The sequence below is a fragment of the Lepidochelys kempii genome, chromosome 13, assembly GCF_965140285.1.
Source record: "Lepidochelys kempii isolate rLepKem1 chromosome 13, rLepKem1.hap1, whole genome shotgun sequence".
Lineage (NCBI taxonomy): Eukaryota > Metazoa > Chordata > Testudines > Cheloniidae > Lepidochelys > Lepidochelys kempii.
The window spans coordinates 38,207,051-38,220,727 of record NC_136392.1 but is presented as its reverse complement, the minus strand read 5'-3'; the positions used below and the strand labels follow the sequence as shown (position 1 = coordinate 38,220,727).

At 61.4% G+C, this 13,677-nt stretch overlaps 1 protein-coding gene across 1 annotated transcript; it reads left to right on the top strand.

Annotated features, from left to right (window-relative positions):
* Positions 1 to 6,095: 6,095 nt before the first annotated feature.
* REC8 (REC8 meiotic recombination protein) lies at positions 6,096 to 13,563 on the top strand. The gene is made up of 19 exons (XM_073308814.2): positions 6,096 to 6,151; positions 6,283 to 6,351; positions 7,011 to 7,153; positions 7,984 to 8,059; positions 8,443 to 8,557; positions 8,906 to 8,975; positions 10,349 to 10,428; positions 10,630 to 10,747; positions 10,845 to 10,905; positions 11,431 to 11,522; positions 11,606 to 11,700; positions 11,782 to 11,919; positions 12,050 to 12,116; positions 12,189 to 12,307; positions 12,530 to 12,578; positions 12,870 to 12,936; positions 13,006 to 13,113; positions 13,196 to 13,302; positions 13,472 to 13,563. Exons 1-19 carry the CDS (start codon positions 6,096 to 6,098, stop codon positions 13,561 to 13,563), a joined length of 1,722 nt encoding a protein of 573 aa, XP_073164915.1.
* Positions 13,564 to 13,677: the final 114 nt, after the last annotated feature.

The following is a 13,677-nucleotide window of genomic DNA, read 5'->3' as shown; positions in this document are numbered from 1 at the left end:
TTGGCACCGGGGATGGACACAGGGTGGCCGTTGGCAGCGGGGATGGACACGGGGGGGGCGGTTGGGACCGGGAATGGACACGGGGGGGCCGTTGGCAGCGGTGATGGACACGGGGGGGGCGGTTGGCACCGGGGATGGACACGGGGGGGGCGGTTGGCATCCGGGATGGACACGGGGGGGGCGGTTGGCACCGGGGATGGACACGGGGGGGCGGTTGGCAGCCGGGATGGACACGGGGGGGCGGTTGGCACCGGGGATTGACACGGGGGGGCGGTTGGTACCGGGGATGGACACGGGGGGGGCGGTTGGCACCGGGGATGGACACGGGGGGGGCGTTGGCAGCTGGGATTGACACGGGGGGGGCGGCTGGCACCGGGGATGGACACGGGGGGGGCGTTGGCAGCCGGGATTGACACGGGGGGGCGGCTGGCACCGGGGATGGACACGGGGGGGGCGGTTGGCACCGGGGATGGACACGGGGGGGCGGTTGGGACCGGGGATGGACACGGGGGGGCCGTTGGCAGCCGGGATTGACACGGGGGGGGCGGTTGGCAGCGGGGACTGACTCGGGGGGGCGGTTGGCACCGGGGATGGACACGGGGGGGCGTTGGCAGCCGGGATTGGCACGGGGGGCGGTTGGCAGCGGGGATTGACACGGGGGGGGCGGTTGGCACCGGGGATGGACACGGGGGGGGGCGGTTGGCACCGGGGATGGACACGGGGGGGGCGGTTGGCAGCCGGGATGGACACGGGGGGGGGCGTTGGCAGCCGGGATGGACACGGGGGGGCGGTTGGGACCGGGGATGGACACGGGGGGGCGGTTGGCACCGGGGATGGACACGGGGGGGGCGGTTGGCACCGGGGATGGACACGGGGGGGGGGCGTTGGCAGCCGGGATTGACACGGGGGGGGCGGCTGGCACCGGGGATGGACACGGGGGGGGCGTTGGCAGCCGGGATTGACACGGGGGGGGCGGCTGGCACCGGGGATGGACACGGGGGGGCGGTTGGCACCGGGGATGGACACGGGGGGGCGGTTGGGACCGGGGATGGACACGGGGGGGCCGTTGGCAGCCGGGATTGACACGGGGGGGGCGGTTGGCAGCCGGGATTGACTCGGGGGGGCGGTTGGCACCGGGGATGGACACGGGGGGGCGTTGGCAGCCGGGATTGGCACGGGGGGCGGTTGGCAGCGGGGATTGACACGGGGGGGGCGGTTGGCACCGGGGATGGACACGGGGGGGGGCGTTGGCACCGGGGATGGACACAGGGGGGCGGTTGGCAGCCGGGATGGACACGGGGGGGCGTTGGCAGCCGGGATTGACACGGGGGGGGCGGTTGGCAGCGGGGATGGACACGGGGGGGGCGGTTGGCACCGGGGATGGACACGGGGGGGGGCGGTTGGCACCGGGGATGGACACGGGGGGGCGGTTGGCAGCCGGGATGGACACGGGGGGGGGCGTTGGCAGCCGGGATGGACACGGGGGGGCGGTTGGGACCGGGGATGGACACGGGGGGGGCGGTTGGCACCGGGGATGGACACGGGGGGGGCGTTGGCAGCCGGGATTGACACGGGGGGGGCGGCTGGCACCGGGGATGGACACGGGGGGGGCGTTGGCAGCCGGGATTGACACGGGGGGGGGCGGCTGGCACCGGGGATGGACACGGGGGGGCGGTTGGCACCGGGGATGGACACGGGGGGGCGGTTGGCACCGGGGATGGACACGGGGGGGCGTTGGCAGCCGGGATTGGCACGGGGGGCGGTTGGCAGCGGGGATTGACACGGGGGGGGCGGTTGGCACCGGGGATGGACACGGGGGGGGGCGGTTGGCACCGGGGATGGACACGGGGGGGCGGTTGGCAGCCGGGATGGACACGGGGTGGCGGTTGGCATCGGGGATGGACACGGGGGGGCGTTGGCAGCCGGGATTGGCACGGGGGGCGGTTGGCAGCGGGGATTGACACGGGGGGGGGCGGTTGGCACCGGGGATGGACACGGGGGGGGCGGTTGGCAGCCGGGATGGACACGGGGGGGGGTTGGCACCGGGGATGGACACGGGGGGGGCGTTGGCAGCCGGGATGGACACGGGGGGGCGGTTGGCACCGGGGATGGACACGGGGGGGCGGTTGGCACCGGGGATGGACACGGGGGGGGCGTTGGCAGCCGGGATTGACACGGGGGGGGCGGCTGGCACCGGGGATGGACACGGGGGGGTCGTTGGCAGCCGGGATTGACACGGGGGGGCGGCTGGCACCGGGGATGGACACGGGGGGGGCGGCTGGCACCGGGGATGGACACGGGGGGGCGGTTGGGACCGGGGATGGACACGGGGGGGCCGTTGGCAGCCGGGATTGACACGGGGGGGGGCGGTTGGCAGCGGGGATTGACTCGGGGGGGCGGTTGGCACCAGGGATGGACACGGGGGGCGTTGGCACCGGGGATGGACACGGGGGGGCGGTTGGCACCGGGGATGGACACGGGGGGGGCGTTGGCACCAGGGATGGACACGGGGGGGGCGGTTGGCACCGGGGATGGACACGGGGGGGGCGGTTGGCATCCGGGATGGACACGGGGGGGGCGGTTGGCACCGGGGATGGACACGGGGGGGGCGTTGGCAGCCGGGATGGACACGGGGGGGCGGTTGGGATCGGGGATGGACACGGGGGCGCGGTTGGGACCGGGGATGGACCCGGGGGGGCGGTTGGCACCGGGGATGGACACGGGGGGGGCGGTTGGCACCGGGGATGGACACGGGGTGGGCGTTGGCAGCCGGGATTGACACGGGGGGGGCGGCTGGCACCGGGGATGGACACGGGGGGGGGCGTTGGCAGCCGGGATTGGCACGGGGGGCGGTTGGCAGCGGGGATGGACACGGCGGGGCGGTTGGCACCGGGGATGGACACGGGGGGGGCGTTGGCAGCCGGGATGGACACGGGGGGGCGGTTGGCACCGGGGATGGACACGGGGGGGGCGGTTGGCAGCCGGGATGGACACGGGGGGGCGGTTGGCACCGGGGATGGACACGGGGGGGCCGTTGGCAGCCGGGATTGACACGGGGGGGGGCGGTTGGCAGCGGGGATTGACTCGGGGGGGGCGGTTGGCACCGGGGATGGACACGGGGGGCGTTGGCACCGGGGATGGACACGGGGGGGCGGTTGGCACCGGGGATGGACACGGGGGGGGCGTTGGCACCAGGGATGGACACGGGGGGGGCGGTTGGCACCGGGGATGGACACGGGGGGGGCGGTTGGCATCCGGGATGGACACGGGGGGGGGCGGTTGGCACCGGGGATGGACACGGGGGGGGGCGTTGGCAGCCGGGATGGACACGGGGGGGGCGGTTGGGATCGGGGATGGACACGGGGGCGCGGTTGGGACCGGGGATGGACCCGGGGGGGCGGTTGGCACCGGGGATGGACACGGGGGGGGGGCGGTTGGCACCGGGGATGGACACGGGGTGGGCGTTGGCAGCCGGGATTGACACGGGGGGGGCGGCTGGCACCGGGGATGGACACGGGGGGGGGCGTTGGCAGCCGGGATTGGCACGGGGGGCGGTTGGCAGCGGGGATGGACACGGCGGGGCGGTTGGCACCGGGGATGGACACGGGGGGGGCGTTGGCAGCCGGGATGGACACGGGGGGGTCGTTGGCAGCCGGGATGGACACGGGGGGGCGGTTGGCACCGGGGATGGACACGGGGGGGGCGGTTGGCAGCCGGGATGGACACGGGGGGGGCGGTTGGCACCGGGGATGGACACGGGGGGGGCGTTGGCAGCCGGGATTGACTCGCTCAAACAAATTGGTGAGTCTCTGAGGTGCCACAAGTCCTCCTGTTCTTTTCTTCTTTCTTCTAGTGAGAGAATTTACCTCCATGAAAATTTGGCGGGAAAACCAGCTCGTCCCTCCGATTGGTCGCGGTGGGTGAGCGGGAACGGCTATCATTGGCTGTGCGCCTTGTGAGGTCATCAGTCACTGGGGCAGGTTGTGGGGGAGTCTTCTGCAGAGGTAAACGCTAGCATTCCACGTGGTTCGGGCTCCTATTAGGTGGACTCTGATTGGTTGGGAGCGAAAGCGAGAGATCAGTTGGGCCTGGCAGTCTCCGGGTTGGAAAGATCCCGCTGATTGGCTGGAGCCCCCAGCTCACGAGGAGCCGCCGGAGAGTTGCAGTCTCCAGGGCCAGAGGGAAGATCCCCACGTGGCACTGGAATCCGGTGATTGGCTGGAGCACGAGAGCAGGCCCATCTTCCATTGGTGGCAGCACCATAGGGTGGTTATAAAGGCAGAGGGCTGCGGCCAGACCATGCCTCACTCTGGAGGGCGTGGGTGGGAGGGCTTAGGCTAGCAACCGTTGCCCCTGACAACGCCAAGTTTATTAATAGCACCTATAATTGCCTTCATTAATTAATATCAGCCTTAATTGTCTATCCTAATTATCTAATTACCATGGCCTCTAGTTTCTATTGGACTAATTAGTTCATGAATAACCCACCCAATTATCCATTGGATTAATTAATTCATTAGCGGCCCCTCTGATTGTCAATTGGACTAATCATCTAATTAACAACACCTCTGATTGTTCATTAGACTAATTTGTTCATTAATAGGGCCTCTAATTGACTATTGGACTAATTGGTTGATTGACAGTGCCTCCAATTGTGTTTTTGACTAATTAATTCATGAATATCACCTCTAATTGTCCATTGAACTAATTTGTTAATAGCTTAAACTGTTCACTCCTAATTAGCTAATTAACAGCACCTCTACCTGTACAAGTTCAAGAAATATTTGCTTCTCTCAACAGTATCTCACTTCTCTCTCCACCTCTAATTGTTCATTCCCTAGTTAATTAGTATTGCTGTTAAGTTAACGTTTATAAAGAACAATTATCTTCACTGATTACTAATAATATTGCTGTTAATAGCTAGTCTTTTTCATTCATTTACTAAGATCACTGTAAATTTTTCTGTTCCCCGTCTTTATTAAAGGCAACTTTAACCGTTCATTGCCCTAATTAACGTATTAAAAATTGTTAGTTGCTCTACATCATAAACTGATTAGCAGCACTGTTCATTGTCCAAATTTCCAATTAATTTATTCATATCGGTGTTACTTTCTATTGTTCTTAATCGTACAGCATTAATGTATTAATAGCACCAATAATTACACATCTCCTTAATTAATGCATGAATAGTATACCTTTCATGTGGTTTTACTCTTATTAATAGCATTGGTAAATTCTTTGTTCTCTGTCATTAATCGTTTTTTTAACATCACAGTTAATTAGCTGGCTCCTCATTAAGAGAAGGATTCAAATCTGCTTCCAGTTGCCCACATGATTTTTAACACCACTTCCTCCTCCTTTTTAATTAATTAAGCACCAGCATTACTATTTCATATCATGATTAATTAGAGTTTGCTCTTTATTAGACAAGGAAATCCACATCTGATTTCCCTTCACCAGCCTCATTTTAACCCCATAGCCTCATCTCTCTAATTAACACCCATCATTCATTTTTAATATCCTAATTAATTGCTTCCGAGTTAGACGCCCAATTCCCTTCCCCTGGGCAGGTTTCTCCCCAGCACCCATTTACCCATCTCAATAACCAAAGCCCCTCCCTTAATATTTAATGTTTGTTCCTCTTATCAACCGACCTAATTAACCTCACTTGTTAATTATTTTTTATATAAAAAGTTATCTATTTGTGTCACCCGATAGTTTTTAAAATCTTGATGCTTCAGGCAAAATATTTAGCTATTCATTCGTTAGCTGCTAACGAGTTGATTTTATTTAATTCCTCTGCCTCTGAATTTTGTCTTGTTTCAACAGTGGAACAAAAATCTGTGTTTTCCACCCTCAAAAAGCAGTCAATAGGATTTATTAAGGCACCACACAATTTGCAATATTTTGGGGTCCCACTGACTCTATAAGATATTTGGGGGTTCAGCTGAAGCTATAGGGTTTTTCAGGGTCCTATTGACTCCGTAGGATTTGTGAACGTCCCATTTCAATAGTGGAGAAGCCTCCTACAGGGTTGTGGGTTCTTTGAGGAGGCTGTTTTGGGGTCCCCCTAACTCCCCCATCCCAGCACCACCATGTTCTACTATCCCAATGTCCTGCAGCGCCATACAGGCCGCTTTGCCACCATCTGGTAATGTCCTTGTGCTGTGATCTGGCCAAGGGGGGGTCTCTATTCTGGGGATCCAGGTGGGTGGATAGGGGGCAATCTGGGGCAGGGGGACCCCACCACATCCGTTTTAACCCCCTTCTCCCTCACCCTAGGCTGGCAGCCACGGGCGGCACCAAGCTGGTGAAGAGGGAATATTTGAAAGTGAATGTACCCCAAACATGGTGGGTGTTGTGGTGGGAGGGAGGCAGGGAGGGAGGAGAAATGGATGTGGGGGGAAGGATGAACGGACGGAGGGGGAATGGAGGGCAGGAGAGGTGGGTGAGGGTAGGATCTAGAGGATGGGTGGGAGAAAGAGAGGGATGGATGGAAAATGGAGGGAGGGAGAGATGAATGGGTGGGGATGGATGGAGAGATGAAGAAGAGGGTGGATGGAGGAATGGAAGGAAGGATGAAGAGGAAGATGGATGGGGTAGATGGAGGGATGAAGAAAATGGTGGAGGAAGAGAAGGAGGAATTAAGATGGTAGATGGATGGGGTAGATGGAGGGGTGAAGAGGATGGTGGAGGAATGGAAGGAGGGATGAAGACGGTAGATGGATGGGGTAGATGGAGGGGTGAAGAGGATGGTGGAGGAATGGAAGGAGGAATTAAGATGGTAGATGGATGGGGTAGATGGAGGGGTGAAGAGGATGGTGGAGGAATGGAAGGAGGGATGAAGACGGTAGATGGATGAGGCAGATGGAGGGATGAAGATGAGGGTAGCTAGAGAATGGAAGGAGGGATGAAGACAATGGATGGGTAGATGGAGGGATGAAGAGGAAGAGGGATAGAAACACTGACTCTCTCTCTCTTGTTCCCCCCATTGGCATGGGTTGGCACAGCGAAGAAATTCTGACCTATATTCTGGTGCAGGCCCCACCGCCCACCCCTGCCGCCCCCCGGCCCCGCTTCTCCCTCTATCTCTCCGCCCAGCTGCAGTATGGGGTAGTGCGGGTCTACAGCCGACAGTGCCACTACCTCATTGGTGAGTGCCCCCACATCATCCCAGCTGGCCCCACAGCCTCCATTCCCCAGTTCAACCCAGCAGGAGGGTTGGGAGGGCACGTTGGGGGAATGGAGAGACAGCTCGTATGATGTTGCCAAGGCAACAGCTCTCAACTGGGGGGGACATGCCCCCCAGAGGAGTCCCACTCCAATTTCAGGGCCCCTTGCTCCGACTTCTCACCCGCTTGGCGAGACACCTCTCACTAAGCACCAGACTTTGGGGAACAACCCCTCGGACCCACCCATTTCCACCCCTGCTCCAAAAAATATTTCAATTTGCTAAAAAGTTCCAAAACTGATTTCCCATCCAACTCTAGCCTCAACCTGAAATTGGTGTGAAACCGGTTTAGCTAAATAGGTGTGTGGATGCTCTTAATTTGGATTAAGAGCCATCAATGGCGAGGTGACTGACGCAGATTCAGGAAGCCAGTGGAGTTCGGGGTGTGATGCTGAAGTGGTTTAGCTGAAGGGGGTGTAGACACAATTCACTTCCAACTCAGCCTGGGTTGGGTTTAGGAACCAGTTAAAAACATTGTGGAGACAAGCCCTGGGGGTGGTCTAGATTTCTCCTCCTGCTGGGTATCCCCTTCACCACCGGATCTCACCCCCACCGCCTAGAGGAACTCCAGGCCCTCCAACCTCCCACCCCCTTTCCTGCCCCCCCGAGGAGATCCAGGCCTCCCATCTTACCCCACCCCCTGCCTGCCTCCCAGAGGAGAAGCAGCCCGCCCAATCTCACCCCCACCTCTGCCTGCCCCCCCGAGAAAATCCAGCCCCCCATCTCACCCCCACCCACTGCCTGCTCCCCAGAGGAGATCCAACATACTTTGGAGCGCCTGAGCCGGGCCCAGCAGCAGATCCGCATTGACATGGGAGACCTCGAACAGTGAGTCATGGGGAGGCGCTGGGGCCACCCCATAACCCCTGGGGCACTCCTGAACCCCCTTAGCACTTAGGATATGCCTGTAACCCCTCCCCTGGGGGTGGGAGGCCAAATGGCAAGGGAGAGGCCATGAGGGAAGCCTAGCAGTGGTCAGGGGTCAGTACCGAGGAGGGGATTAATAGTGGGGGGAGTAGAGGGAAGGGGGCTCAGTAGCAGGTTGGGGGGTAGAAGAAGGTCCTGGTAAGATTTTGGGGACCAGTTTGGGGTGGGGGAGGCTTTGGGGGGAGGCAGGAGGGCTGTGTGGGGGTCAGGGGAGCTGTGAGGGGAGTGGGTGTCTTTGGGGGGTCACTATCTCTCTCTGGGCTCTGACCCACATCTACCCCCAGGCCGGGGCTGCTGCTCCCTGACAACCTGTTGTTGATGGAGGCCCTAGAGGATGCACCCGACCCCTTCTTCGGGGTGATGGAGCCACCGCTGCCCAGCCCCACTGACATCCCACAGGTACCCCCCCGTCCTCCCGCTGCCCAGCCCCACTGACATCCCACAGGTCCCCCCCCGTCCTCCCACTGCCCAGCCCCCTTGACATCCCACAGGTCCCCCCTGTCCTCCTGCTGCCCAGCCCCACTGACATCCCACAGGTGCCCCCCGTCCTCCCGCTGCCCAGATCCCCATCCCACAGGTATCCCCATGCCCTCACTGACCAGCCCCACTGACATTCCACAGGTATCATCATGCCCCCGCTGCCAAGCCCCACTGACATCCTACAGGTCCCCTAAAGACTATCTGCAGGCCTCCCCTCTAGGGTCAAGTGGGGGATGGGGCTAACCTGTGACATTGCTTCTCCCCCAGATTCAACATATTCTGGAGGCTCCCACCCCCCCAGAGAGACCCACCCCATCCCCCCGGCGCAGGAGGCCAGGTGAGTCAGCGGGTTGTGGGGCAGGGGGGATGGTACGGATGGAGTCCCAGTGCAACCAGCATCCCACTCTAAACAGTAACCACAGATCCCCAGTATGACCAGTAACCACCGCCTCCCAGTATAACCCCTTACCACCATCTCCTAGTATAACCAGTAACCACAGCATCCCAGTATAACCCCTTACCACCATGTCCCAGCATAACCAGTAACCACAGCATCCCAGTATAACCCCTTACCACCATGTCCCAGCATAACCAGTAACCACAGCATCCCAGTATAATCAGTAACCACCATCTCCTAGTATAACCAGTAACCACCGCCTCCCAGTATAACCCCTTACCACCATGTCCCAGCATAACCAGTAACCACAGCATCCCAGTATAATCAGTAACCACCATCTCCTAGTATAACCAGTAACCACAGCATCCCAGTATAACCCCTTACCACCATGTCCCAGCATAACCAGTAACCACAGCATCCCAGTATAATCAGTAACCACCATCTCCTAGTATAACCAGTAACCACAGCATCCCAGTATAACCCCTTACCACCATGTCCCAGCATAACCAGTAACCACAGCATCCCAGTATAACCCCTTACCACCATGTCCCAGCATAACCAGTAACCACAGCATCCCAGTATAATCAGTAACCACCATCTCCTAGTATAACCAGTAACCACAGCATCCCAGTATAACCCCTTACCACCATGTCCCAGCATAACCAGTAACCACAGCATCCCAGTATAATCAGTAACCACCATCTCCTAGTATAACCAGTAACCACAGCATCCCAGTATAACCCCTTACCACCATGTCCCAGCATAACCAGTAACCACAGCATCCCAGTATAATCAGTAACCACCATGTCCCAGTATAACCAGTAACCACAGCATCCCAGTATAACCAGTAATCCATCACCAGTAACCACTGTGTCCCAGTATAACCAGGACATCCTGGCTTCCCAGTCTAGCTGATGTCAGAGTCCTGTCATGATCAGTGCAAGCTAGCAATGCCAGCAGTCCAGAATACCTGGCATCCCACTGTAACCAGTATACCCACTGTGCCAGTATAACCAGTAAGCCCAGGGCCCCCACACTTCTGATGTAACCAGTGGCTCAGTATAACCCCAGTACAGGCATCTTACTGTACCCGGTGCCCCAGTTCCAGGCCAGTTCATCCCAGTGTAACCAGTAACTCCAGGCTCGCCCAGCCCATCTACTCTCCCTTGCCCTCTGAACCTCCCTTTCTAATGCCCCCAATATCTGATCTGATGTCATTGCCCCCCCTCAAATTTCCCCAGGGCTCTGTGGGGGTGGCTGGGAATCAGGGTGGGTGTTAACTGCCAGCTCAACCCTTCTCTCACTCCACTCAGAAGCACCCCCCATCACGGTCGTGTCCCCTGAAATTATTACCATGAAGGAAGTGGAGCCCATCACTCTGCTGGAAATCGAGGTGTGGGGGGAACCATGGGGGCTGGCATCTGGGTGGAAGTGTGCGGGAATCTAGGGATTATGGGGGTCTGGGATCAGGGGGAGTCTAGGGGAACCAGGGCCTGGGGGGATGGGAATCTCAGCGTAGGATTATGGGGGATATGAGAAGTGGGGGAGCACATCCACAATGTGACACCCCCCTTTCTCCCCCCTCCCCGCCCAGGGCGAGCGCGACCTCCCGGAGATCACAGCACGTGAGATCGACCTGCTGGCCGAGCAGGAGGACTTTGTTTTGCCCCCTGCCTCACCCCGTGCCCCCCCCCGGAGACGCCCCATGGAAGGTGGGGGGGGGTCGCAGGGATCCTGGAGGGCTGGGGTGGGGGCAAGGGGCTCATCCTGTTGCCGCAGCCCCATCTCATGCCTCCTTCTCCCCTCCAGAGCTGGAAGAGATAAGAGCCCGGGAGGCTGAGATCACAGCCAGACTGTCACCCCCAACCCGGTAAGGGAGCAAGTGTGGGCCATCCCCATTAGGGCATGCCAGCCCCAGGGCAGGGTGGGGTTGGCTGGGGGGCTTGGGACCTTTCCCTCTTGTGGGGACCAGGGTGGGGCTGACTGGGGTTGGGGAATGAGGCACAGGGCCTTTCCCCACTGTGGGGATGCAGGGGTGGGGTGGGCTTGGGGAGCAGGGAATGGGGCATGGGGTCTTTCCCAGCTAGGGGATGTCAGGGTGGGGCTGGCTAGAGACAGAGAATGGGGCACATGGCCTTTCCTCTCTAGGGTGTACTGGCCCCAGGGCAGGGTGGGGCTAGTTGGGGGGCAGGGAAAGGAGCACGGGGCCATTCCCCTCTAGGGAGTATTGGGGTGGTGCTGGTCAGAGGGCAGGGAATGGGGCACGGGGACTTTCCCCTCTAGGGTGTGACTGGCCGGGAGCTGGGAATGGGGCATGGGGCATGGGGCCTTTTCCCTCTAGGGGGCACCGGGGTGGGGCTGGCCAGGGTCAGGGTCTCACCATCTCTCCCCACAGGGTGGGTGAGGAGCCCCCAGCCGAGGTGGAGACCCCCATCCTGCCCGAGGAACTGGCTCGGCTGCCAAAGGAGGAGCTGCCCCCACTCCCCGGTGAGTGTGGGGCATGAGGGGGGAAGAGAGCTGTGGGGGCGGGGCTCCAGCCTCTAACCCTTGTTCTGGGCTCTGCCCCACAGAGCTGAGCCCCCCGAGGGAGCCAGGGCTGCCACCCCCTCCCCCTTCCCCAGCTGTGACCCCCAAGGTGAAGCGGAGCCCCCCACGCAGCCCAGAGGTAAGTAGGGGGTCTGGGCCAGCCAGTGGCCTCTCCCAGCCAGGGCGCCCGTGGCTCACCCATGCCCCCTGCGCCCCACAGCTGGAGCTGGCCGTATACGAACCGGCCCCCCTGCCCACCCCCCGGCGCCAGCTCCGCTTCCTGGACGAGGTGACCCAGATCCCGCGGGACCAGTTCAAGAAACAGATCCTGGATGTGCGGGCCCAGTGCCGGCCCCTGGTGAGTGCCAGCCCCCCGGCAGGTCCCAGCCCTCCAGCACTAACCACTAACTCCCCCTGCCCTTCCCAAGCCGGGAGAGAACCCAGGCATCCTGGCTCCCAGCCCCCTGACTCCATCTGTTCTGCTCCAGGTGGTGGTGGAGGTGGCGGCCCGGCAGCGGAGGACCCCTGCGGAGCTGCTAAGAGCCCCCACCTATGGTGAGTGCCCCCCCCGCTCCCTCGGTCCCTGCACTGGGTCCCTAGCCCCCTCACCCTGTCTGTGTCCCCCAGGCTGGCTGCCCCCCGCACTGCATGCCCTGTGGCAGCACTGTGCCATCCTGCGGCCCGTGGACTACGCGGCGCTCTGGGCCGAGGAGGAGAGAAAAGAAGAGCCGGTCAGCGAACTTGAGGTACCTGGGGCCCCCCTGGCAGTTCCCGCTGTGTCCCCTGGACTCCACTGGCCGCCCACAGCCAGGGAGAGAACCCAGGAGTCCGGGTTCCCCGCCCCTCCCCGGCTTTATTCCCTAGCCCCCACTCCCCTCCCAGAGCCGGGGAGAGAACCCAGGCCCCCCTGCTCTAACCACTGGACCCCACTCCCCTCCCCAGGCTGTGAGTGTCCCCCTCTTTTGTAGGTTGCACGTGAAGCGCTAGAGCCCAGCATCCCCGTGATGGTCTCCTCAGGTGAGTTGCTCATGGGGGGGGGGGCACCGTGCTCCAGGGAAGGGGGAAAGGGAGCTCGGACGGGGGCACCATGCCATAGGAAGGGGGCTCAGCCAGACACTGTGCCACAGGGAGGGGTTGGGTCAGCCAGGGGTGCCAAGCTACAGGGATGTGGTCAGGGGGCTCAGCTCGGGGCACGGGGAGGGGCACTGTGTCACAAGGAGGGGCTCTGGGGTGGTCTCTCCCCTACACCAGGAAGAGCAGTGTGGATGGTAGTGTCAAACTGACCCCCCTGCTCCTGGCCCCCGGCAGAGATCTCCCTGGAGACCACCGAGGAGGAGGTGCCACGCCCCAGCCTGGTGACCCCTGAGGAGAGAAGGTGAGACCCAACATGGAGGGCAGGGGTATAGCCCCCAAGGATCTCCATTAACCCTCTGCCCTGCCCTAGGCTGGTGCCGGAGCCTGAGGAGGCCCTGCCCATCGTCCCTGAGCTGCCCGAAGTCAGCCTGGAGCTGCCCCCCGACAGAGACTTGATCACGCTGGAGTACATCCGCAGGTGGGCCAGGGCCCGGTGTGGGGCAGGGGAGAGCCGGGAAGCCGGACTCCTGGGTTCTACGCTGGCTCTGTCTCCCCTCCAGGTTGGTGGCAGCAGAGTTGGAGCAGGTCGGGGAGATGGATTTCCGGTCCCTGGTGCCCACCACGACCTCACGTGGCATCGCCAGCCGCATCTTCTACCTCTGCCTCGGTGAGCGGAGCCCTGCTGCCCCTAGCCGGCGGGTTGGGCTCCAGTGGGTGTGGGGACCTGCTGACTGGATGAGCCCCGGTGGGTGAGGGGCCCTGCTGCCCCCTGCTGGTAGGGTGAACCCCAGTGGGTGTGTTGGCATCAGCCCTGACTCCTCCCCGCTCTCTTGCAGTTCTCTGCGGGCTCCAGTTCCTGCAGCTGCACCAGACTGAGCCCTACGGGCCGATTCTCCTCAAACGTGGGGCCCGATTCCGCACAGGCTAGAGCTCCTGGTGTGGGGAGAAGAGGCTCCCCCCTGCTGACTGGGGCACATTTGTCTCCCTCACCCCCGTTACAAATCTGTTCTAATTAAAGTGTTTTGCCAGGAACCTGCTCCTT

Bases quoted from the DNA above. Each gene is read 5' to 3' on its own strand.
- REC8 (XM_073308814.2), top strand. From the start codon at position 6,096: ATGTTCTACTATCCCAATGTCCTGCAGCGCCATACAGGCCGCTTTGCC. The intron at 6,152-6,282 runs GTAATGTCCTTG...CCCTCACCCTAG, and splicing joins GGCCGCTTTGCCACCATCTG to GCTGGCAGCCACGGGCGGCA. The intron at 8,060-8,442 runs GTGAGTCATGGG...ATCTACCCCCAG, and splicing joins GACATGGGAGACCTCGAACA to GCCGGGGCTGCTGCTCCCTG.